Genomic DNA, 27,150 nt, shown 5'->3' with positions numbered 1-27,150 from the left:
TTAATCCTCACTCTAGGATATTTTTCCATTGATTTTTAGAAAGTGGAAGGGAGGGGAGAGACAGAAAGAGAAAAACATCGATGTGAGAGAGAGATATCCCACAGGGCAGGGGATTGAGCTTGCAACTGAGGTACATGACCTTGACCAGAATTGGCCCTTGACCAGAATCGAACCTTGACTAGAATTGAGCCTGGGACCCTTCAGTCTACAGGCCGAAGCTCTATCCAGCGATTCTCAACCTGTGGGTCGCAACCATTGGAAAACATATAGCATATTAGATATTTACATTACGATTCATAACACTAGCAAAATCACAGTTATGAAGTAGCAACGGAAATAATTTTATGGTTGGGGGTCACCACAACATGAGGAACTGTATTAAAGGGTCACGGCATTAGGAAGGTTATAAGTTATCCACTGAGCCAAACTGGCTAGGGCTACTTTGAAACTTCTTGAACAAGATTTGCTTTCTTAGAAGTGCCTAGCTACCATTGTTAGTTGAGAAAATTATCTGTAATTGAGTAATTATCTGTAATTCAAAAATTGAAATTTGATCGAAACACACAACTATTTATATAGACATTGTGTAGTGTCACCTGGGCACCCACTAGTAGTACTGGACACTAAAATGATATTTTCCTACAGCTCCAGCAACAACAACTTACTCGGTCAATCACCAGAACGTATCTTCTATGACCAGTAGTATAACTCTTACTAAATGGGTGTGTCGTAAACTTACCACCTGTGAGGCCAGACAATGTGCAATGGTCTTTGTTGATCATCATCCCCACTCAAAATGTCATACGGATTTTGCTGATTTTCCCCATGACGAGAGCTGGAATTATCTGACGAGTTGCACGTTTTCAAGTATGGCTCCTGCGTCAATGAGCTCCCCAGGCTCTCTTGTTGTGCCGCATCACAAGGTCCAGACTCTGGCTCAAGGTGATCCAACACATTCTCGCAACTTCCCTGCTCCTGCCTGGACGGAAGGGCCGTGGATGGAGCGGCACCGCCGTTTCCTTTAAGGTTGAGCATCTTCTGTAAGTGAGCTGCTTTATGCTTGGGCACGAATCTGTTATGAAAAGGAAACGCAAGAGTCTTTCAGCGAAGATACTATTTAAAATGTACCCTTGACCTTCCTGTAAGGATGTGATGATGATGTCTAAAACTGAGAAAAAATAAAGACATAACAAAAATTCCAGAAAAAGAGCAAAAAGTAGCAGTCATCAAGAGAAAGTTCAAAAGTTTGAAACTGGACCCGATTGTCTTTGAATAGCTTCCAAAGAATGTCAGTGGCTATAAAACTTGCAGTGCACACACAGAAAGTGAAACAGCAAAGGTTTCCAGTCTTCCTCACTCATCTTCTGGAGCTCACTTCATGTTCCAAGTCGCCATATGCCCCAGGGCTCACTTTCAATCTCAGTTCATTCTCTTATCAAAATGCTTGACACTTCCTGGGTTAACACTGGGCATTTCTGCGTACGACTTTCTGTATTCCTGCGCACCTGCATACACTTTCGTCACATCGACCCTAATATTTTGTGAAGTATGTGTGAGATTACCGAAGGTAGAAGAAGCATCTACGTAAAATGAAATCAAGGAGTTCATCATCGTTTGGGGAGCAACCCAGCGGTGCTTAGAAGAGACAGGGTGGGAGACCGGTGTGAACCACCAGCTAACCTGGGGGGGAACACAGTATGTAAAGAACAGACACAAGCTTTTCAACCCGGGAACGAGAGATCAGTTCTGACTTAGGACTTAGTAGAGCCTGAGTCTGAGTGGAGGATTTGGAGAGGCAGAGAGGTGGGGTTCTGGATTGAGGAACAGCGTGACCTGAGGGAAGGGATGTGAAAGAACATGAACCCCTCAGGGAATGATATGCAGCCCAAAGAGGCTTGACCAGGCCCTGGGGTCCGAGGTCGAGAGAAGCGACTGGGCCAGATACAAGGGCTTTGTGAGTCCCCTTCCCATCCAGAGACTCAGCCCCTCCCCTGAATTGCTGAAGGAGTGAAGAAATGGAGAGTACATACGTTTAAGAGGTAGGTGAGGATTAGGAACCAGGGAAGGGGAGCAATAAGGAGTAACTGGAAAAGTAGGAAGTGAATCTGAGGCATAATATCTCAAAATTGAAGTGAATTAAGAGCCCCAAAAGAATGTGTACTAGTAAAAAGGGTGTAAAACATCACAGAGGTGCCATAGCACCAGAAACCAGGAGTTTTGGGCCTTGATACGAAGTGGATCAGTGCCTACTCCAAGGGTGGTTCTGATGGAGGAAGCAGGCAGAAGCCAGACTGAAGGTGAGGGTATGTGCACACGAGGGGGCGGGCACAGAAAGAGAGGGAAAGAGGACAGTGAGGAAGGCAAGGCAAATTCTTCTTAATAGGGCAATGTGCACAGGGTAGTACTGGGGCTCCCTTTCAGACACCTGCTAGGGATGGGAGCAGGATGAAAAGGGCTTCAGGTGGGAGGTGTGGCACCTAACCACCTAACGTGTGCCACCAAAGCATTAGGAGAGGTCATCTTTCAAGAGAGGCGGGCAGAGGTGGAGATGGAGTTTCAAAAGTGAGCTGAGCCTGGCTGGTGTGGCTTGGTGGTTGAGCATCAACCCATGAACCAAGAGGTCACTGGTTCAATTCCCAGTCAGGGCACATGTCCAGTTTGTGGGCTCAATCCTCAGTAGGTAGTCAATCAATGTTTCTCTCACATCAATATTTTTATCTCTCTATCCCTCTCCCTTCCTCTCTCTCTCTCTCTCTTTCTCTCTCTCTCTCTAAAAAAATCAGTAAAGACATATGTTTTTAAAAAAGAAAGCTGAGAGATCAGAACCTTCTCTTTGGAGAGGAGTGGAAGGGAAGAGGGCATTCACTAGTTCTCAAAGTGGGACCCAATGAGCAACACTAAGGAGTGGTGGTGGTGGGGTGGGGGGCTGAGTGCTGTCTGGCTGTCATATGCTGTGTATATTCCAGAATCAAAAAGCTTACTTGGGGGAGAGGGGCTTCTGTGCTTGTTTCATAAAGTCTTTTGAGACCTGAATATATAAGGAGCCCCTTCCACCAAGACATAAGTAGACACAGAATGGTGCTAACCTTCTTGGTATGCCCTAATAAAGTAAATTAATTCTTGATTTACAATGGAAAGAAACTTGGGCATATGCGGATTACAATTTCAGATCTCACAGGTCCAAAATATGTAAGGGAACTAACCAACTTTCTTCTGATACAAATTCAAAAAATTCTGAGGAAATGCTAAAGAATTAAAAATCAATTGTTCATTTATCAACACAAAAATTAAAAAAAGAGCAGAACAATATCTTCAACTTCTCCGAAACAAGTGGAACAAACAGTAAGAGAAGGAACATCTGTACACATCAGCAAAACAACAATAAAGCAAGTGAGGGGACCTGCTTGTTTAAGTCAGATAAGGAATGCCAGGGAAGCTTACAAAAGATTTTAACAGAATTACAAGCTCAGTGCACGAAAAAGTCACAATTTAGAAAAAAAAATTGATAAGCATTAAAACAACATATCTTCCTTTTAGAAAACAGTATCATGACCCCGCTCACTCATAAAATCCATTTACAGGGTCCAGCATGTAAGCAAAATTGCAAATTAAAAGAGGCCAGAGGTTGGCTAAAGGGTGGTAAACAATGGGAATTGGTAACTGACAGGAAATTTAGCTGTGGGCAAGGTGCTAGGCCTGCTTTTAGTCAACACGTTTCCTAAACATTCTCAAGGATGAACAGAAACCCATGCTCACACAGGCTGTGATGACTGACTTGATAGATGGTGGTGAATGAGGACTCAGAACGATGCTGAATATAAATATGAGCAGTAACACAAAACTCCACTTCCCCGTGTGATGAAATTGCCAAAATAAAAGTCAACCTGAATGCAAACAGAGCACATGGCAAGCACCATGATGACGGCCTGGGGCCGACAGGGCGAGCCTGTGCTGATCAGACCAGGAAACTGATACGCCGCTTAGTTACAGATCACAGTGAACAGGGAGGGAAGACACCACGTCTGAGGGGACAGAATGCTGTGCGGATGCGGGTTTCATCTGGGCCACCTGATAACTGTATATATTTGAAAATTAGAGAGTTCTTCGAAGAGCAATAATAATGATTAAGGCAATGGAAGAATTGATTTATGAGGATAGATTAAAGGAGCTAAATATGAATAGCTTGGCTAAGTGACGACTAGAGGGGTACATAATAGGAGTCTCTAAGGAAAGAATAATTATTTAGCCTGCTACAAGGGGGTACAACTAGGAGTAATGAGATGAAATTAAGAATAGGAAAATTTAAGCTGAATTTCAAGAAAAACCCCCTGACGGTATAATTTATTAGCTCATGGAATAAATTCCCTATGGAAATGCTATAGCTAGGGAAAATAATAGGACTGGACAAAATACCAATAAATAATATAGATAATAATCCATTATTTGAAAGAAGGTGGTTACATGCTATGCATTCCTTGTGTATAATATCTTCTCATATTTTTAATAGTCTATTTATATATAGTAATTGTTACCCAGAGGGGTATTTAGTCAATGAGCTAAATCTAAGAAGAAATATGTCCTTTAGTGAGGGGAGTTGAAATCACCTTAGTTGCCATGTTTCAGCAGTAGTCAGCTGAAATAACTTTTTACTCCTTTGTTTCAGCCGAATTGATCTTGAAGTAGCTGGACAAATGTATTTATTTTCCAGAAAACAGAACACTACAAAATAAAACAACCCTCATCTACCACCCCACACAGAGTCCATCGCTTCTTGGTGCCACAAAACTCTTATTTTCATAGATGTGTTTCATATAAATTTATTGCCATAATAGAAATAAAAAAAACCCCTTTATTCCAGCTTTTCCAAACGTAGCTCTATGGTCAATTACTTCACATCAATACCCAGATCAAACAGGCATAATACTAACAAGCGGTTTGCTTCATAATAGTCACCACACTAATTAACCCATCCAGAACATTCTTAATCAGATGCTATTTGTAATGTACAGTTAAGAAGAGCTTGGCAATAAATGGTGCCAGGCTAAAAAAAAAAAAAAAAAAAAAAAAGAAAAGAAAAGAACACCTTCCTGAGGGCGGGGGGTGGAGGGTGGGGGGAGAGGCTTTTCTACAAAACTGGGCAGAGTGTCTGTCCGGGTTAACCCTATGACGGGACTATGCAAACAGGCACCAGTCTGAAAACTCCTCTCTCCTGCTCTGCTCCAACTCAGATGCAGGTGCTGATAAGAAGAGGAAGAGCCCACATAGGAGTGAGAGAGTCAGAGGAACACCACAGAGCTGCCTTTTAGCGCATATGCTGTTCACTATTTAACAATCCCCCATTTTTCCTTCAAGAAATGCTACTGCCCACAGAACATCTTTGAACCTGTTTTTACTTTCAGAAATATCCTGATGACTATAATAATCACTTCTAATCTGTTATTAGCCATGGGACCCCACCCGCAACTTTTTCCCAGCCAATAGTCCATCTGTGCAACAGCAGTAGTCTACCTACTGTGCAACCTCTTCTATCAAACGCCCGTCTTCCTCTCACCTCTGCCCCCTGACATGGCTCCAGAGCCACTGCCACAAAAAGATTGAGTTGGACAATCTTTAAAGACACAGCTGGAGTGAGTACTATCTAGACCTACATTTGATTGCTTCCCGAACCCCTACGTCTAAACAAACACAGCTAGAGCTGAATCTATAGGAAGGGCCAAAGGCCTCATTCAGATTAGTCAAGGAAAGACTAGATTTGAGAGAAGCATTAAAGGCTGTCATGATTGATGGCAAACACAGGAAATGTTCCAAGCATCTTAGTTATTTCTGCTGAAGTTTAGATGCTACAGTCTGTGTAGTTGACTAACAGAGGTAGTCAAGAGGAAGGTGTTAAGACAAAGTAAGGCAATTTAGGATGTTAATATTGATTCATCTGTTGTTGAAGAGAATGTCATGGCTGAAATGTATGTCATGGTGGTATATACTGCCTACAAATGTCTTTTTGAGAGATTTCAATAAAAAGAATACAGTGAGTTCAACTATAGAATCTTTGAAACTAACAGATAGAGTCCTCAAGACAGAGATTCTGAATAGCCTTGCTTCTCAGACCAGATTTGGAAGACAACATGGGGCGGGGGGGGGGGGGGGGGGGGGGAGGGCGGAAATGCACAGAGAGTGTAATTGACCAAAGATTATTTCAAACTGGAGCCAGTGAAGAAAGAGGATGGCATTAGCAACGAGGTGAAGGAAACCAGCCTGCATGTGGGTCAGGCAAGGAGAGGAAGCTGACCAAGCTCAGCCTACAGTGCAGGCTTGGGGAGGGAGAACAGTATGGCTACTGCGTTGTATCCTTTAGGCAGGGGTTTTACACGCTGTGTTTTGTGCAGTGCTACTTCCACGGGGCATGTGTAGGTGTTGTGCTAGAGAAGGTTATGTGAGAAAGCAAGTTTGGAAAATTCTGGGTTAAACAAAGTCAAACACTTCTTCACTGTAGAACTTCCCAGAGCACACGCTAATGTGCACTATAAATATGTTCACTCATTCATTCCTTGGCTCATTTAATAACTACTCATTGAGTATGTATTATGTGATGGGAACATTGTGGCTGGTCCCAAACTTGACACCTAAACTTGAACAAGTAACCCGCCACTCCCACCCCAGCTGACTCAAGGAGGCACCTTAAGAATTAATATTCAATAAAGGATAGTCTGGGAAACATTATGAAACACTGTTTGAGACGCTGGGAGGTATGCAGCCACAGCCAGTCTGAAAAGCAGGGGAGCCAAATGAGTGGAGGCATATTTTACATTTCAGGGATGGCAGAAGGAATGGGAAAGTGCATTCACATGAGAAAATGATGAAAGCCCCAACCAAAGGCCATCCACCAAGGCCACACATCAGTAGACCAAAGGAAGTTTGAAAAAAATCAGGAGAACCTGTAAAAAAAAAAAAATGACTGAAGACTGTATGGTTCAAGGCTAATATGGATGACAGCAGAAAAAAATATCATTCTCTTTTATCACAGCGATTTCTGTGAATTCCTGGATAGAAACCATATTGAGAATTGAAGAGAAAGGAAATGGGAATCAAAGATAAGTAACTTTTCCAAAACCAACTGGGAAGACACATCCCGGCAGTTCAGTGATCTAAGTTCTTGGGTGATTTATAACCAAAACTATTCATTGTTTCCAAGCAATGTGTTGGAAATTAATTACAAAATTAACATTTTTAGAATTTAGCCACATAAGCAAATATCCAAGATAATTAAAAAATCATGCTAGCCCACATGTGTCCAATATATCACTTATATGGTAAGCAGATTTATATAAACCTATAAAGTTTGAAAGTAAAAATCTTGATCTAGTGTTCTCATGTGGACACATACACCCCTCATACCTCTTGCCACACTATCTTTACTAAATAAAGGAATCACAAGCAAAAACAAACAAACAAAAAAAACCACCCCACACACATCGTAATTAAAACTAGATGTTTGGAGATCACAACATTAAACAGGAAGACGTGTTCTTGGTGGTTGGTTGTAGGATGGCTGCTTTCTTTCCTCAGGATGTCTAAAAGCTAATACTCCTAAAATAGAGGGCACATGTCTACGAAGGCTGTTTCAATAAGAAACTCCTGGCAGGGCATTCTTTGAACAAACGCGAATCACAGATGAGTCCATCGCAATCCACAAGCACACAGCACCAACGCTTTGGGAGAACGGACACCCGCCACCACGTGCTGGTCAGGCCACGTCGCTTCCACGTTCAGCATTTGGTGCCTGACCAACTTTCTTCTCCCATGGCGCAAACTTGAAAAGCCAACGTTAAATATCGACGCGGTCTGTGAGGGGATACTGGGAAGACAGTCTTGCTTGGACTAATAAGAATCTGTTTTGTGACAAGATGGCAAAGTAGGACTCACCGAAACTTGCCGCAGTTAAAGTTAAGCAAATGCGATGCAGTTGCCTGAGAAATAAACGCAACTTGGTGGGCACCAGGCTGCCTCCTTAGCCACGTCTGGCCCCAGAGGTGACATGTTTGGTGAAGACAGCATCTTCCTTGCAGGCTGCCCTCGAGGGAAGCTTCAGCCTCCTGCCTAAGGTCCAACGTTTTCTGATTTCTGTCCTTTAAATAGCTGGGATGCAGGGCTGTCATAGGAAAAGATGGTTCCTCTGAGCCTGTTCCTTTCATGAGCCTATTCTTTATTTTTACTTCCCAGCATCATTTCTAAAAATCATTTGTGAAAATCGAACACTTTCCATTGACCTAATTTATACCATTTGTTGGCATGGCCTCTTCTGACAACAGTTATTGTGATTAGTACTATTTAACTAAGATAAGTAAGCCTCAATTCCCCATGCTCTCTTGATTTCAAAGGGCTGTAGATTGTATACATTGCTAATTTAACTGAAAACTAATATGAGCAGTTTGTCTTGTGCAATTTTATAAAATCCCTTTAAAAACCTTTAACATACGCCTCCCAACACAAAATTTAAGGTCCTTATAAATGTATGAGAATGAGAAAACCTACCTTGCTTGTTGATAGAAATAATTTTTATCAAATTCAGAGCTGTCCTTGTGAACATACATATGCTTATTGTTCATGCGCTCCCCTCCTCCCAAAACAGAGCACTCTCAGAACAGCAACAAACCCTCTCATTTATACAAGGTTTACTATAGTAATTCAACACAGTGAGCAAAGTTGTAGGCTAAACTGCAAAGCAGAAATCTTAATTTTCCTACCTCCACTTTAAGCATTCTCCACCCAATGGTGGTTAATGCCCTAAGATTCTTATATTACTTTCTGATTCACCACCCTCTGCCCACCCCTACTCCCAGCAAGCATCTCCTTGCATCCTAAATTGCAACTAAGCCCCGCTGTGCATCCAGCCCTGACCATGCCCTGCTCTCCATTGCTGGTCTTGCTGGGAACTAATCTTCAGTTCCCACAATGTATCAATCACCTTCCATGCTCAATGTGTTACGCCCTTCCAACGGGGCAATACCTAGTTCAAGGGAATTGATCACAATGGAGGAATTGCAGGTACCACAGGAAGCTTATGAGAAAGATTGTTTTGGGAGAGCCGGTGGAGAGAAATCTCTGTGAAGCACCGTACGAAAATCCACTCAAAGGAGAGGGCAGGTTGAAGAGGGGAGGGCCCAGGCTGCATCGGTACCTGGGATAGCACTGGCACCTCCTGTGTTTGGGGAGTTATTCAAGTCACTCACTTTCTCTGAACTTCAGTTTCCTAATCTATAAAATGGGGTGATATCTGTTTCTGCAAATTTATTGAGAGGATTAAAAAAGAGAACATGTGTTGGAGATGACATGTAAAGTAGTCGAGTAAATCCAAGTAAACTTGCCATTCCCTTGCTCCTGCATGTGATATCCATACTTATGGAGTTCTTCTTAATGCCATAACTGGGCATTTTCAAGATGGTCAGTGCATGAGTCACTGGGTTAAGTCAGTAACAAATATTCATTCAACAAATATTTAATCTCCTTCTATCTGCAAGAGCTTATGTCTGCATTTACAACGCTTTCAGTGAGCATCTAGTAACATTTCACACTGACTTAGTTTGGCCTCTTAGCCCCTCAAATTGTAAAGTATCCACATCACCTTTAAACCAAACTGTGTTTACTGATGCCATTATGAAAATGATCTAATTTTAAAATTCAAACTTAATACCTTGCTCAGCACTTGTTTCCTTAATAGCTCAGAAGCAAAGCTTTAAAACTTGCTACCCATTTACCTCACTTAACTTATTGATAGTAAATAAATAGGAAAATGTTCCCCGATGTGGATGTGAAGAAACCTCTTCTAAGGAAGAGGAAGTAGCTGTTTCACATGCACACACTCAGCAGGCTGCTTTGTAGGCATTTACCTTGTTGGCAAGTAAACGTTCTCACTACCCTGGGAATCCCAGGTCTGCTACAGCACCAACAAAGCAGTGAAGGGAACTCCAGAAACAAGCTCTAGTCATGTGTTCTGTTCCTTGACATTTTGTTTGAAAGCCAGTAGTTGGAGAATTCTGAAAGCACAATGGGACAATTGGCTGGCACTAAAGAAAGGATCACTTTCTTCTGTCCAAACAAATACAAGCATTCCCCTGTGACAGTGTTCCCAATGGGATAATGTCCTTCAGAGCATGACATCATTGTACTTGCATTGGGTTCCCTCAAAATTCCTATGTTGAAGCCTTAACCCCTATATCTGGAGATAGACAGGGGCTTTAGGAGGTAACCAGGGTTAAATGAGGTCATAAGGATTGGGCCCTAATCTCACAGGACTGTGGCCTTATAAGAAGAGTAAGAGATCCCTCCTGTTCACTCTCCTTCCCTATCTCCATTCCCACCACCACAGGTGAGGATGCAGCCAAAAGGTAGCCATCTGCAAGCTAGGAAGAGAACCCTACTCAGAACCAACCCACTGGCACCCTCATCTCAGACTTCCAGGCTCTAGAACTGTGAGAAAATATCTTTCTGTTGTGTAAACGACCCAGTCTATGGTGTGACTAATGCCACAGCAGCATGAGATGACTAACATGACTGGAGACTGTTATGGAGAAAGCAGAAAGGGTCAACACTGTGTCAGGAAAACCATGGAGTAGGAGGTCCTGTGTTTATGTTGACAGACACTGACAAGGGAATATTATAAAAGAAGAGAGAGCTGACTATCAAATGTGTTAAGAAAATGTAGATGATAAAAAGGAGACACTATTTGTGAATTTTCTTGTGAAGCAAAATGTTACTTCTTTAAATTAAATATAAAGTTTTACAATAGATAACTGAGTTTTAGAAAAGGAATTTCTCTGAACATTTTGCTTGGTTGTGAATAAAGTCATTAATCTCTCTAAACCTGGGTTTTCTCATCTGTTCGATGAGAATGAGGCCATTCCTAGACTTCTCCAATTCCTAGGATTAACATATCTAATAAAATTTCCTGATTATTTTACAACTAGAGGCCCAGTGGACGAAATTCATGCACAAGGGGAGGGGGGAGTCCCTTCAGCCCAGCCTGCACCCTCTCCAATCCAGGACCCTTCAGGGGATGTCTGACTGCCGGTTTAGGCCCGATCTGGGGAATCCCTCTCACAATCTGGGGCTGCTGGCTCCTAACTGCTCACCTGCCTGCCTGCCTAATTGCCCCTAACTGCCCCCCCCCCCCACCAGCCTGATCACCCTTAACCACCTCTGCCTGCCAGCCTGATTGCCCCCCGCCCTTGCTGGCCTTATCTCCCCTAACTGCCCCCCGCCCCCATTGGCCTGGTCACCCCTTACCGCCCCCCCTGCCGGCTGGTCGTCCCTTACTTCCCCCTCCTGCCAGCCTGGTCGCTCCTAACTGCCCCCCCATCCTGCCTGGTTGCCTTTCACTGCCCCCTCTGCCAGCCTGGTTGCCCCCAACTGTGCCCCCCGCTGGCCTGGTCACCCCACACAGCCTGCTGTTTGGTCATCCCTCTGGTTGTTTCGGTCATGACGGCCCCTGGCTTTTTATATATTAGGATTATTATTAAGGGGCTAAATAGCATACTGGGTCAAGCAGCGCTCTCAGGATATTGTTTGTTTTCAAATTCAGGGCCTATCCAAAACAATTTCTTCACTGATACAGCTCCTAGGGCAGTTGAAACTAAAGAGAAACTGAACAAATGGGACTACATCAAAATAAAAAGCTTCTGCACAGCAAAAGAAACCATCAACAAAACAACAAGAAAACCCACTGCGTGGGAAAACATATTTGCCAATGTTATATCTGATAAGGGCCTAATCTCCAAAATTTATAGGGAACTCATACAACTTAACAAAAAGAAGATAAACAATCTAATCAAAAAATGGGCAAAGGATCTAAATAGACACCTTTCAAAAGAGGACATTCAGAAAGCCAAGAGACATATGAAAACATGCTCAAAGTCACTAATCATCCAAGAGATGCAAATCAAAACAACAATGAGGTACCATCTCACACCTGTCAGAATGGCCATCATCAACAAATCAACAAACGACAAGTGCTGGAGAGGTTGTGGAGAAAAAGGAACACTTGTGCACTGCTGGTGGGAATGCAGACTGGTGCAGCCACTATGGAAGACAGTATGGAGGTTCCTCAAAAAATTGGAAATGGAACTCCCATTTGACCCTGTGATCCCACTTCTAGGAATATATCCCAAGAAACCAGAAACACCAATCAGAAAGGATATATGCACCCCGATGTTCATAGCAGCACAATTCACCATAGCTAAGATCTGGAAACAGCCTAAGTGCCCATCAGTAGATGAATGGATTAGAAAACTGTGGTACATCTACACGATGGAATACTATGCTGCTGTTAAAAAGAAGGAACTCTTACCATTTGCAACAGCATGGATGGAACTGGAGAGCATTATGCTAAGTGAAACAAGTCAGTCAATGAAGGAAAAATACCACATGATCTCACTCTTTCATGGATAATTAAGACCATTACAAACTTTTGAACAATAATAGATACAGAGGCAGAGCTGCCTCAAATTGATTGTCGGACTGCAGTGGGAAGACCAGGGAGGGTTGGGGGACTGGAGGGAGGGGAGTAAGAGATCAACCGAAGGACTTGTATGCATCCATATAACCATAACTAATGGACATAAGACACTGGGGGGTAAGGGAGGGCAGGGGCATGTTAAGGGCGGGGGGGAAAAAAGGACACTTATGTAATACCCTTTGTAATACTTTTAGCGAAAAATAAAAATTAAAAAAAAAAATTCAGGGCCTATCACTTATTAGTTGACTTGGAGAAAAGGGGCTTTTGTCTAAGTATCAGTTACCTCATCTGGAAAATGGAGATAATACTAAAGCTGCCTTGCAGAATTATGTTTTCCCATGCTGCTAGTAAAATGGTAAGAACTCAGTAAACACAGTTATTTTTTATTGTTGATGATAATGGTGAAGATCCTCATCATTATGTTGTCATTGTTACTAAAGAGAGAACTCAACATTCTAAACACTTTGGTCTCTGACCACACTGGCCTTTCCATAGTTAAGTCTACTTTATGAACCACAGACCCATGCCTTATTATTATGAAGTGGCCTTCCTTATCTCTGGTTATGGCCTTCACTTTGAGATGTATTTTGTCAGATATAAGTATTGCTACCCCAGCTTTCTTTTCCTTTCCATTTGCGTGAAAGATATTTTTCCATCCCTTCACTTTCAGTCTGTGTGAGTCCCTTCTAATGAGGTGGGTCTCTTGTAGACAGCAGATGTATGGGTCATGTTTTTTTATCCATTCAGCCACTCGATGTCTTTTGGTTGGAGCATTTAGTCCATTTACATTTAAAGTTATTATTGAAAGGTACTTGTTTGTAGCCATTTCTTTTTTTTTGTGTGTGTGTGGCTGTTTTCTTTCTGAGCTTGATATTTCTTCTTTTTACACCAGTCCCTTTAGCATTTCTTGCATGGCTGGCTTGGTGGTGATAAACTCCCTTAGCCCTTTTTTGTCTGTGAAGCTTCTTATTTCCCCTTCAATTTTGAATGATAGCCTTGCTGGATAGAGTATTCTTGGATTCAGTCCTTTGCTTTGCATCACTTTGTAGATTTCCGTCCATTCTTTTCTGGCCTGATGTGTTTCTGTTGAGAAATCATTTGATAATCTAATGGGAGATCCCTTGTATGTTACTTTCCGTCTCTCTCTTGCAGCCTGTAAGATTCTCTCTTTATCCTGAACATTTGCCATGGTAATTATGATGTGTCTTGGTGTGGGTCTTTTCGGGTTCACCTTGTTTGGGACTCTCTGGGCTTGTGTGACTTTTTTCTTCCCCACCTCAGGGAAGTTTTCTGATATTATTTCTTCGAATAGGTTTTCTAATCCATGTTCATCTTTCTGTTGTTCTGGCACCCCTATTATTCGTATGTTGTTTCGTTTCATGTTGTCCCAAAGCTCCCTTAGGCTCTCCTCCTGTCTTTTAATTTTTTTCTCCATTTGCCATACAGTTTGAGTGTGTTTTGCTTCCTTGTCTTCTAATTCACTAATTCGGTCCTCCGCTTCTCCCAGTCTACTGTTGATACTTTCAATGGAGTTTTTTATTGAAGCTATGTCACTCTTCATTTCTTCTTGGGACTTACTTAAGTTGTTGATTTTTTCATCTGTTTCTTCTAGCTTCTTGCATAAGTAGTTGAGTTTTTCATCTGTTTCTTCTTGCTTCTTGAACATCTGGTGCATGTACTCTAGGAACCTTATTCTGAATTCTTTTTCCGTCATGTTGCATATCTCTGTCTCACTTAGCTGCTTTTCTGGCAAGTCCTCCTTTTCTTTCCTTTGGGGGTTTCTTTGCCTACCCATGTTTGATCTCGCTGACATATGTAGATGTTGAGATGTTCAGTGGCTGCTCCCTGGGTGGCAGGGGCTCCTTGGGTTGTGGTTGCTGCTCAGACGGTTGCGGTAGCAGCTGCTTTCCAGTTGGCAGCAGCTCCTCTGGTGGGTGTTGTTCACAGCTGTGTTGGCTCTTCTGGCTGGTGGGGGGAGGCTTCACGTACAGCTGCTGTTCCACAGACAGAGGGTGTGGTGATCAGGAGGCTGTGGTGATCAGGAGGCTGCGGTGATCAGGGGGCTGCTGTTGCTTGGATCTGCGGTCTGGGAAACGCTCCTCTCTTACCAGCACTGCATGGTCTGGGAAACGCTCCTCTCTTATGGGCACTGCATGGTCTGATCAGTTCCTCAGGATGCCCCCTTTAGTCTCAGTTCTCCGCAATCACAAAATCCAAATCTCAAATCTCCTGGCGCCAGCAAACCCGAGGAACTCCTTACCCCGGTCAGGGTCTGTGTCTGTCCCAAGAGACGCGGCTGTCTGCCATGCGGTCTCCCTCCGGCCCTCTGGGCTCAGGTCTGGCAAACTTTCCTGCCCAGATCCCTGGTTTTTAACCTTTCCAGGGGAGGTCTGCCCTTCCCGGCTGCAAACCGTCTCACCAGCTGAGTAAATTTGCCAATTCGGGGTGGGTGTTATTAGTTTCAGCTGCTTACTCCGTTTGCTCCGGGACAAGACCTAGGACGCGTCTGCCTATATCGCCGCCATCTTGCTTCTCTCCCCCCATGCCTTATTAAAGATGTATTTTTCTTAACTCGTACAAATTATACTTTAGTCATCCTTATTAATTAATTAATTTGTTTATTTTTGGAGTTGTTACATACAAAGAAATTTCTCAAAACCCTGCTCCAATCCCTCTGGTCCTCTGTATTGACACTGGGCCATCTTGAACTTTCAGATTAAAGGCAGGTATTTTAATATGTTACCGTATTTTCATTTGTATACCAATCAAAGACTTGTACTCATGCTTAGAGGCACATTAATTACAAAGGTCCAATGTTATGAATAAAAAAAAAATTCCTCCCTTTCTATTTTGCTTGTTTCCTGTGGTACTTTTTTCTACCTTTCACTTTTCCTTGTTTCCTTTTACTCCTTCATTTTTTTTTTCTAACTGAGCGGTTCCATCCTTTCCCTTCTTAAAACTGCATAAACCAAGAAAGTAAAACCAGGAAATTTAAAACATCAGTTTCCAGGTCTCTGAAGCATGAACAGATGGGCATCAAAAATCCAGTCCTTTTATTTTCTTTTTCATTTGCCTATCCACAACCTGAATAAATCAAAATTACCATCAAATACAACTTCGAACACAACCCTCTCTTCTTCATTCCCACATTAAATGCTACAGCACTAAGTATTGATTCACTTCAAGTTCTGATTTGATTGCTGTCTAATTTTTAAGCCACAGAAACGAGCTTTATTCCAAACTAATGTTACAACATACAATTTTGTTAATTTTACATTTGAGACAAAGCCTTTATGTGTACCAAGTGAGTGTACAAACACTAGTGCTTCAGGTGTTTCCAGTTTCCAGAGTTTCTACGTGTGGAGAAAGGAGAGTGAAAAGGTAACAGGTGGGTGGATTGTTGGGCTATTACTGGAATGTACTCAAGGCTTTGGAGGTCAAGAAAGGCCTGAATTACTTGCCAAAATCCGAGTGAAAAAGGTTCAGAGGGAAAACCACTCACTCACCATTGAAGAAACCTGCAGTGCCTACCATGTGCCAGGCAAACAGGTGCCCTGATGAAGACTCACAACGTGGTGGATGCTGGATCAGGAAGAACTGGGTATCATGACTGTGAAAGCCCAGGCCTGGGAGGGGTTAGTGCCAAGGAAGGCTCCCTAGAGAAGGTGACCTTTCAGCTGGGACCTCAGTGATGATTCAGAGTCATCCAGGTGTGGGAGTGACAGGTGGGCATCTGCAAAGGACCTACAGAGAAAACATGGTCCAAGGGAAAATGTAAAATAGGGCCAGAGCTTTAAATAGGTGTGGATAGGAGTGAAGGGGGTGGGGGCTGGTAAAAAATAAGGCCTAAGAAATAACCAGGGGAGGCCTTTCTGCCCTTCATAACATAAGTGAAGGTTTGGAGCCCTTTGTGAAGTTTCCAGTCAGACTGGGTGCGAATAGAACACTGACTGCGGTGTGAAGAAAGGATTGGGGGAAACGTGGTGGAGCAAGGGCCAATTTTCAATCCCCCATGCCTTCTGCCTCTCCACTAAAATAAGGGCGTGGGAATTTTTAATAAGGCATGGACTTCCAAGGATGATAGATAAAAACTGAGAAAGATGATAACAGAAAAGAAATGTCAGCTGAATTTCAGGGGACAGGAAGCAGATGGATATGTTTTTGAGCAGAGAGAAGGGGGAGCGAGTCTATAAGCACAGGTGACTTTGCCTGTGCATCTGGGTTAGCCAAGAAGCAGCAGCTCATTTGCTCTAGAGAAACTCCAAAAGGCTCAGGAATTGGACACACCAGGTGCCTCTGGAGATGCACTTGCAGAGCAGAACTGAAAACAGAACTGGTAGCAATTCTCCATCAAATGACCTCAAACCTTCGGATAACCTCCCCAAGTCCATGCAGCCAGGCAACTACCTCCCCTCTCCACCTATCTCCCACCTCAATGCCGGACAGGTGGCTTCTTCACGAGAGGGCTGACCTACAGAGACCAGGCAAGGCTGAAGGAGGTGAGGGAAACTGAGTGTAAGTGAGCCCATTTATCGGGGAGGCCTCTCGGCGCCCTTCCCCAGTTGGCTGCCAGAGGGCTGGGGATTCCCTTCAGGAGATGAGAGGAGCCTCTCTGGAAACCAACTGGACTGACCTAGTGACACCAAGACAAGATAATGAAGCCCTGTTTGCTCACTGTCCTATGAGAAAGGTTACTAGTCAGCAAGGCCTGTTTCTAAAGTTCTAATCATCTCCCACAAAGATCATCAGGAGCCAGGTCATCAGACATTTGAGGAAGACTTTTAACACAAAATAAATGTGACAAAGCAAACAAGCATCAAAAAGGAATTTGAAAGCAACTGAGACAACAGGGAGAGTAGAAAAGTTCTTTTTAAACATCCCATAATATCCATACTGATAAAACAAAATGTTGGGTCCATGGTGGGGAAAATAGGATACAACAAGAAAAGATATCAAAGAACCAAAAAAAGAGTTCTTTGCAAAGAAAAATATCGTAACTTTTAAAAAAAATCAATAGAAGTGTTGGGAGATAAAGTTGAGAAAACCTTATAGAAAGAAGAACAAAAATAGAAATTAACAGGAAAAAGAAATAGAAGAGAACAAACTTTGGTTTGTTCAACCTAAGGTTCAATAGTTACTAATAGGAATTGAAGAAAGTGAATCCTGAGAAAATCATGGGGGAGAAAATAAAAGAAATATAAGAAAATTCTTTGTACTGAAGGAAATAAGTGCCCAGCATAAAAACGGAACAAAAATCCAATCCAAGTGGCATCACTATAGAATTTCAGAACCAGTAGAAAAGAAAATGTGAAAGCCTTTGGGAGAGCAACATAGGGAGTCACGTGCAAGGGATCAGAAAAGGACTGGAATCAGACTTCTCAACAGAAGTTCAAAAGTAGAAAACAATGGAACATTGCCTCAAACTTGTGAGGAACATGATTTTCAAAGAGAGCTCAAAACTCAGTCAAATATCAATGAAATGTGAGAGAGGATAATGTTGTTTTCAGACATGCACGGTCTTAAGGAATTTTAGCTCCCATACACATATCTTGAGGTATGCACCCCACTAACATGAGAAAGTAATACAAAAAGAGAAGGATGTGGAATTCAGGAAATAGTTGACTCCAGGGCCCAGAAAGCAACCAAAACAAACAGAAGCAAGATAATTAAGGCCTCCAGGATGGAAGTGTTTAAGAAAATAATGGAAATGACACATTTCCTGAAATGGCTAACCATATAAAAATGATGAAATTGGGGAATGGATCTGTGATAGTATTAACGAAACCAAGCAAATAAAACTAGTGCAATAATTAGCTCCAAGAAAAAGTGAAGCGTTGTTCAGGGAAGGAAACCGAATACAATGCTGCTCAACAGGGACCAGTTTTTACATCGCAACAAATGCTAGAAACACAGAATATTTAATTAACTCAAAGTGGAGACGCAAACATAATGGAAGGATAGGGTGAGGGAGAGAGTGTGTGTGCGTGTGCACATGTGCAAGCTCATATTGTAAGAAAGCCAACTAAATCATTGTTTCTACTGGTACGGAGTCAATCAATAAAGAACAGTTCATGTTAAACATCTAGAAATAGCAAAAACAATGAAAAGTCTTGTTAGTCCTGTGGTACTGGAGAGGGAACTTAGGGTTTAGTAGGACTGGAGAAAGGGTTTTTCCTTTGTATTACAGACCTCTTTTTGTACTTTCTGACCCTTTAAAACTAATTATATGTATAACCTTGAGAATTCTTTTTTTTTTTTTCTTTTTACAATCTCTGGAAATTTCTTGCCCAACTATCTTTGAATATTGCCTCTAATATTTTTCTCTAATTTTTCCTTCTGGAACTCCTATTAGACATGTGTTTTATGTTGTTCTTTATTTCTTAAGATCTAGCTTCCAGGTCACTAATTCTCTCTTCACACATGTCTAACACTTAACATATACACTGAGTTAATTGTTATTTAAATATTTTTTCTTGAATTTTAGAGAGAGGGGATGGGAAAGGGAGAGAGAGAGATAGAAACATCCATGTGAGAGTGAATCATCCATTGGCTGCCTCCTGCACACCCCCTACTGGGGGTGTAGTGCACAACCCAGGCATGTGCCCTGACTGGGAACCAGCAACCTTTCAGTACATAAGAGGACGCCCAAACAATTGAGCAACACTGGCCAAGTCTCCACTGAGTTAATTTCAGTGAATATGTAAAAATTCTACTTAGTCCTTTAAAAAATATGCATAATTTTATGGCATTTTTATTTCTCATGTTTTCAATTTATTTTTATGCTACTTATTAAAAAAAAAATCTACTTTATGCTCCCTATCCAGAAGTTTTAGTATCTAAAGTTCTTAAATGTCTAGTCCTACAGTAAATTTTTAGAGACAATTTCTGACTTTTTAAACTGGAACAGGTACTAGACAGGAAGCATCAGAAGAGAAGATTTTGGGGAGAGGAGGAGTGATGGTTAGTACACATGTAGGCATTGACCATTATGCCTGGGGAGAGCTACAGATTCACCAAAGTGAGGCAATAGAGAAAGGTTTGCACCCAAGTTATATTCTTGTTTTAGGAAAAACAATTTTTAAAAAATCCAACATTTTAGTGTGTGATGGATTTACCTCTTGTAAGCTTTTTAAGGAAATGTATGTTGGTTGTTTAAAGATCACACCAACCTAAGGTCATCTTTTAGGATATGCTGGTCATTATTTTGAGGTTCAACATTATTTGCCAAGGAGTTGTTGTTGTTGTTTTTAAATATTTTCCACCTTGAAATATCTTTTCTTTGAATAGTGGGTTAATGAATATGGGCAAATATTTTCAGTAGGGACATATATAACCACTCACAGTTTGTAGCAACATTATTGTGGATCATAATCACAGAGATGTACAAGTAGCTTTTTAAATACTAAGTGAGATATAAGTGGAAACTGTATACCTTTAACCACATAGTACATGTCTTAGGGAAAGTAACTATTCAATGGAGTTCTAATACAAAAACAAAAACAAAAAATTCTTGTAAATATTTAAAATGTAATTATTCCATAATTGAGACCGCATCTTGCTGGCATGGGCTATTCTAAAGTATAGCATAGGCCACCTGAACTGTCAATACATGCCCTCTTTATACACATTTAACACACAGTGATATAAGGCAGGGCAATACTGACTTCTAAGAGTGTCAAAAGCCAGGTTACTCAAGAACTGAAGATTAGTTTGGGAGTACAGATTGCAAATGGTCGGATGGCCCTGCAGCAACCTGCCGAAGGCCATTTCAAACCAATCCATGTGTAGATGCTATCCAACAGAGAATTACAGGCAACAAGGCAACAAGACACCAAAGTCTTACTATATTTTCTTTGTTAAACGAGAAATAACATTTCAATTTTATAGAACTGGAGGTAGAACAAATCTTATACTCTACTTCCCTGCAGCAAATAAGTGAGCAAAATCCACTCTATTTGCCTCCCAGGTTTCTGGTCCACATTAGATGCTCACTGTGTACTTGCTGAAGGAATGCATGCCCCGGGATGAGGAAGTGGGAAGGGCTATGCATATGCTATTCCATACTCCTCTGGGTCCTCATTGTTTCTGTACACTGATGTGTGGTTTGGGAGTTGGAGTATGTTTTATTTAGGTGGTTTGCATATGTGAAGTAGAAAGAGGTAAGGCTGGTTGAAGGGTAATTATTTCTTGATGGAAGAATATAAAAAGTATAAACAGCTCAGCTATTGCTTACGCAAACTCAGCTCTTCAGTGCTGATCTACAATGCAAATACTATACAATATAAGGTTTCATTAAAGAGTGACTGTCACATCAACAGGAAAGAGAATGAAGGCCTGCTATGTGGTAGTATTAGTTATATTGAATTTGTTGTCACCACGATCAACAAAATACTACTTTGAAAGACTACACACTGTGACATAGAAATAGCTTTGCTTTACAGAGCACTCCTTTGATATCATTATTTTTTTTCATATTACTGTAAGGGGGTTATACCTCTAGAAGTAATGAATATCCATTCATTGGTGGCTTGGGTCACTACTTAAAAAGTAATAAACTAATTAGAAAGCATCTTTAAAAACATCATCAATAGTAACTGATGATTCATTTTGAGAGAAAAAAAACATTAGAAATTATCATGATATGTCCACAGCACAAAATAACTACGTCATATAATGAGAAATGAGACTCTTCCTATCATCCTTGCAATACAACTGAGGTACTGACACCAAGAATTATACCTACACATGCTCCACAGAGGCCTGCTCGACACACCCCTGTAGGACTTGCTCAAAGGAGAACTCGTGCCTCGAGACTCTTATACTTCACTCTCTAGCAGCCTAAATGTGAGGAGGAAATTCCTTGGAGTAGATGGGCTCCATGGGACCCGCTCGTAGAGATTTGGGGTGGTTGCCAGAAGGGGAGACTGGCATTTCTTTCTCCAAACAGATGAATGCCAAGCTGCCCAAACTCAAAAGCCTGCTCCTTCTGTTCCTAGAACAGGGCTCAGAAGTGTCCATAGGAGAATCTACAGCAAGCCCCCTGAATACGGCATAGATCCTGCTGACAGCCCCATCTTCAAGATTCCCAGGTAGGAGGACAGTAAGAGGAAGGTAGGAGGATGACTGAGGTTGTCCACACAGTGGGGCAAGAAGAATGGCAGCCATGGAAACAGACTCCACTTTCACCATGGGGAAGGAACAGGATCCTATTGTTTTCTCCCTGTGGTCCCTGTGGAGGGAAGTCATGCACTACTTCAAAAGGAATAGCAAAGTAAGCCAGTCAGAGAAAGATAAGTATCACATGACTTCACTCATATATGGAATCTAATGACCAAAATAAACTGATGAGAAAAAATAGATCCAGAGTCACAGAAGCATGGAACAGACTGTCGAACCTCAGAGGGCAGGGGAGGGTGAGTGGGAAAGATCAACTAATGAAATGGCATGCATATGTATATATATAAAGAGCCAGGGGCCATTGCATCTGAAACAACCGAACGGATGACCAAACAGGCTGAGTGGGGCAACAAGGCCGGCAGGGGGGTTAGTGAGGGATGACCAAATGACTGAGCAGGGGGCTGTGTGGGGCGACCAGGCCAGCAGGGGGGTTAGTGAGGAATGACCAAATGACTGAGCAGCAGGCTGTGTGGGCCGACCAGGCCAGCAGGGGAGTTAGTGAGGGGCAACCAGGTCGGCAGGGGGGTTAATGAGGGATGACCAAATGACTGAGCAGCAGGCTGTGTGAGGCAACCAGGCCGGCAGGGGGGTCAGTGAGGGGTGACCAGGCTGGCAGGTGGGGCAGTTAGGGGCAACCAGACTGGCAGAGGTGGGCAGTTGGGGGTGACCAGGCCAGTATGGGGGGCAGTAAGGGTGACCAGGTTGGTGGGGGGAGCAGTTGGGGGTGACCAGGTTGGCAGGGGGGCAGTTAGGGGCAACCATGCCAGTGGGAGGCATTTGGGGGTGACCAGGTTGGCAGGAGGGGCAGTTGGGGGCAACCAGGCTGGCAGGGGGGGCATTAGGGGTGATCAGGTTGGCAGGCAGAGGTGGTTAGGGGTGATCAGGCTGGCAGGGGGGGCAGTTAGGGGCAATCAGGCAGGCAGGCAGGTGAGCAGTTAGGAGCCTAGATTGTGAGAAGGATTGTGAGAATCCTGGGGATCGGGCCTAAACTGGCAGTTGGACATCCCCAAATTGGAGATGGTGCAGGCTGGGCTGAGGGAACCACCCTCCCCTCCCCCCCCCCCCCCTGCCCCTGCACAAATTTCGTGTACTGGGTCTCTAGTATGCATATATGCATGGACACAGATAATGGGGTGGTGCAGGGCTGGGGTGAGTGGCAAGGGTGAGCTAGAAGGGGTCAATGGGGAAAAATGGGGACTTATGTAATACTTTCAACAATAAAGGTTAAATAAAAAAAGAATACTCTCAAGAAAGCCACCTTAAGGGCAAGGGACATTCTCCTGGGTTAGGAGCTGAGAGAAGGAAGCCAGAGAGGGTTTCATCCCTGATAGAAAATACCTCCGTGCATAAGGTCTGCACAGGAGTCTCAAGTCTCAAAAGAACACATCTTGCGCCACACAAAAGGGCTGGCATTTGACTATTTCCTGACAAAAGGCATTTGACACCCTAGAGCAGCGGTTCTCAACTTGTGGGTCGCGACCCCTTTGGCGGTCGAACGACCCTTTCACAGGAGTCACCTAAATACATCCTGCATATCAGATATTTACATTATGATTCATAACAGTAGCAAAATTACAGTTATGAAGTAGCAAGGAAAATAATTTTATGGTTGGGGGTCACCACAACAGGAGGAACTGTATTAAAGGGTCGCGGCATTAGGAAGGTTGAGAACCACTGCCCTAGAGAGATCTTCAAACCACACCAGCTCTGTGACAAGCCTTCCTCTCTTTTCCTCCAGTCCTTCCTCTGGTCCAGACGCTGCGGCAGGAGCTGGGAGGGAGGGTAGGAGGCATGTAAGGAGCTGTGTCCAACTGGTCTACCGAACAGGCTGAGCTTGATGGATAGAATGGGGGAGCAGCTTTATTTCCCCTCCTGCCACTGCCTTCAAACACAACCTAGAATCTCCTTTTTCTTCCTGTTGGTGACAACTTCGGCAGATACCTTGGCTTCCTGGCTTTTGATTATTTTCTTCTGGTACTGTTAGCATTTCTTTTTCTTCTCCCTCCCATAATCTAGGAATTGGAAAGGACTCTTTAAACATGGCACTAAAGGTAGAAACCACAAAAGTAAAGAACCAATTTGTCTGTGTAAAAATATTTTAGTAGATTAAAAGCTTCATAAATCAACTGAAAGGCAAGATACAAAGGTGAAGGGAATCCTGGAAACATATATACATATAAAAGGTGAAGAATTTATCAGTTAACTCTGAGAAATCAGTGGGGTGAGCTGTCAGGGAACCCCAGGTTCAGTTGGCTCTGCCACAATGTGAGCTAAGAGCTGTGTGACTTCAGGCAATTCATTTAACATCTCTGGGCTTCAGTTTCCTCATCAGCAAAGGGGGATTAACATCATTAAATACACCAATGAGTTCTGAGGAGAATTACAGAATCTAATGTATGTAAAGTACTTAGTACAGTGTCCAGCAAAGAGTGTGTGCTCAAATACAAATCAGGCTTTATCCTTACACCTTCATTAAATCTCCAAGTGGCTAGTTATGTGCAGTAAAACATCCATTTATAAGCCTTCTCCCTCTGTTTTTTGGTGTGTGTGTGGGGGGGTGGGGGTGGGGGATGTCTATTATTGCCATTCTTGTCCACAACAAGCATGCATTACTTTCGTTGGGAAAATATACAAACTATTTCAATTACAAAAAATAAGAATAAAGGCACTTGAAGAAGAAGAACTCTGCCGACGTTACTGAGTAGAGAAAGGCAACTGCATGCGCCTCAATGGGCTAGAGCCGACCATCCCGTGTATGCCTCTCAGTTACTGAGTAGGCAGAAGGGTTCTCTTCCCACATAGGCAAGAGGCATCTGGTCACCCACTGATAGAAATAAATATCTGAGCGTGAATTACGTTTCCACTGATCAGGATATACACACAAGACATGCGAAAGGCATAAAAGCTTTAGGAACATGCCTAGGAACAGAGGCAAGCCTTTGGTCTCACAGCTTTCTGCCATGTCGTCTCCTCAGGTTGTACTTGGGTATCATATCACTTCATTTACTAGAATGAAAAGTTACTCCCAGGACTCAGTTTCCTTTACTGGCATCGCCATTCATTCCAGGCACAACATTATAAAAACAGGGCGCATGGAAAGATACTGATGTCATTGTCAGATGAAGCAAAACCACATGAGAGGCAGTGGCTCTGGTGCTCATTTAGGTTGGATGGAAGTGAGAGGGAAGAAGGGCTGGGGTGGATGTGTCATAGCATTTGAAATGGCTGCCCTCCACGAACAAGCCCATTTACAAGAGGGGGGCATAGAAGGTAGAAGGGGGTTTCAGCTTTTAAAGTACGTTCCTAAGTACACATTTGCTTCTAAACTTTAAAGCTGTGCTGAATCGCATTTGGATAGAGTTATAGCATTGCTTTAAACACACACGCGCGCAGACACACACACCATGGAGGTGATCCAGTGCCTCCTGCAGCACAGATGTGCACAAGAATGCTTAAGTGATTAAGATAGGGCTTTAAAGTTAGTTAATTAGAAACATCTCTCTTCCTATGATCAACAGTGATACTAGGCTCCGAGAGCTGATAGGTGGAAATGTAAATTTAAATTTAGATTTAAAATTTAAGACACACGGACACCCTTTGGACCCGCTCTTGTGTTTAACTGCCTTAGTGTGAGGGCCTTGAGTCTCTAAACCCTTCAATCAGGTCTAACGGTTTAAAAATTGGAATTCTGCTCATTTGACATTATTAAACTAACTTTCATCCTTTCTTGGAAGTTTCACAGAATCGTTAAGTATGATATTTTAAAACCTGTCTTGACAGAAAGAAATCACTGTCATAACAAAATCCACACCACTCTGCTCTCATGGTTGTCATGATCCTTTTTTCAAAAAGCCACGGTGCCACTGAGAGGGTAAAATACAACAACCTATAGGAAACTGTTCAGCATAGTGCTTGGCACAAGAGTTGCTTAGTGAAGTTTCTGTTTTGCAGAAACGAAGGTGATTGCTAAAGAAAGTGAACCTAGAGTTACAATAAGTATATGCTTATTTTTATGTTCCAATTTCATTTTCCCAAGACTTACTAAATATCAAATTCTCAATCTGCATGTTATCCTGGAAAAACATTTCTGCCATTGGGGATTTTAAGGTTACAGTGGCATGAAGGTTGGGAAAGTCAACTGAAGCTGCTTCTCATTGGCCTCACACCCTGGACCCAAGCCGTGCCCACAGGAAAGAAGATCACTCCCATGCCACCGCAGATTAGCAGAACAATCCACCTTCGCTGGTTTACTAAGAATGGATCGATTTAGGTCATCTTCCAATGCAGCGGTTCTCAACCTGTGGGTCGTGACCCCATTGGCGGTCGAACGACCCTTTCACAGGGGTCGCCTAAGACCATCCTGCATATCAGATATTTACATTACGATTCATAACAGTAGCAACATTACAGTTATGGAGTAGCAACGAAAATAATTTTATGGTTGGGTCACAACATGAGGAACTGTATTTAAAGGGCCAGAAGGTTGAGAACCACTGTTCTAAGGGATGTATGTTATGTTATACATCTACTGGAAAGTAAGAAGGTACTCTTTGAAAAAGACACACTTGGTCATTTCTGCCTGCTAGGATTAAAGAAGTTTCTGGTGTTAATGGCAAAGGTATTTATGTGCAAAACTGTGGACCTTCCATCTTTTTATTTACAGCTCCAGAGAGTTTGGCCACAACCAATTCAATGTCCCCTCTCACGGGCATCACATGTCCTAGAAACAGGGCTGGGAGAAACAGTGTGTGTGAAAAATCCTTCAGTAGGAGCTGGGGAGGGGAGGCGGTTTAGCAAGGTACCCTTAAAAGCAAATAGCCTTGGACTCAAATGCCAGGGTCAGCACTTAATAGGAGAAGTAACCCCGGGTCAATAAAATAACCTAGTTGAGCCAACGGTTTTTCACTTATTAAATGGGACTCTTGTCCCTTTTGGAATAAGTTGTGGGGATTCTTTTTATGTTTCTTTAACTGCATAAGGTTATATAGGTAAAGTGCAAAAGCATCTAACTGTTATTGTGGGATAACACCATGATTTATTGAAGAATGCTCTGTACAAATATTCCTACATTCATTAGTTTTCAACACCATGGGTAATGGGAATAAACTGGTTTGAAAAGGCTGTCTAGAGTAGATTTTGTACTGTGTTCATAGAAATAGATATTATCCCTCACAACAATAAAATCTGCCCATAATGCATTTTCTAGAGAAATTTTCTTACAACTCGCAAAACTTGATGGAACAGTTCTTTGTAAGTTTAAATCATGGGAGACAGTCTGAGTAATTTTTAAGACATAAATCATGTGTCACACATCTCCAAATCACTGATGACTCACCTGGCGACCCTGAATAGGCTTCAGGGAGTCCTTGAAACCCGGATATTGTATTAAAAAGTGTGTGTGTGTGTGTGTGTGTGTGTGTGTGTGTGTGCTTATTTGCATTTTTCTAAAGGAAGCCAATAAACTT

General features: G+C 42.5%; 1 protein-coding gene across 9 annotated transcripts in view; it reads right to left on the bottom strand.

The window, feature by feature from the left end:
* GTDC1 (glycosyltransferase like domain containing 1) overlaps nucleotides 1–27,150 on the bottom strand; it is a 368,964-nt gene that overhangs the window by 63,531 nt on the left and 278,283 nt on the right. For all 9 annotated transcript variants that reach the window (XM_070423067.1, XM_070423063.1, XM_070423059.1 and 6 more), the window contains one exon: nucleotides 740–1,072. In XM_070423067.1, the coding sequence (XP_070279168.1) occupies nucleotides 740–1,072 (333 nt within the window). The remainder of the gene's footprint in view (nucleotides 1–739; nucleotides 1,073–27,150) is intronic.

This window comes from Myotis yumanensis, unplaced genomic scaffold (genome assembly GCF_028538775.1).
Source record: "Myotis yumanensis isolate MYYU_CA2020_CCGP unplaced genomic scaffold, mMyoYum1.0.hap1 SCAF_8, whole genome shotgun sequence".
In the NCBI taxonomy this organism is placed as follows: domain Eukaryota; kingdom Metazoa; phylum Chordata; class Mammalia; order Chiroptera; family Vespertilionidae; genus Myotis; species Myotis yumanensis.
Note: the sequence above shows the minus strand (reverse complement) of the source record. Positions and strands in the feature narration are given on the sequence as shown.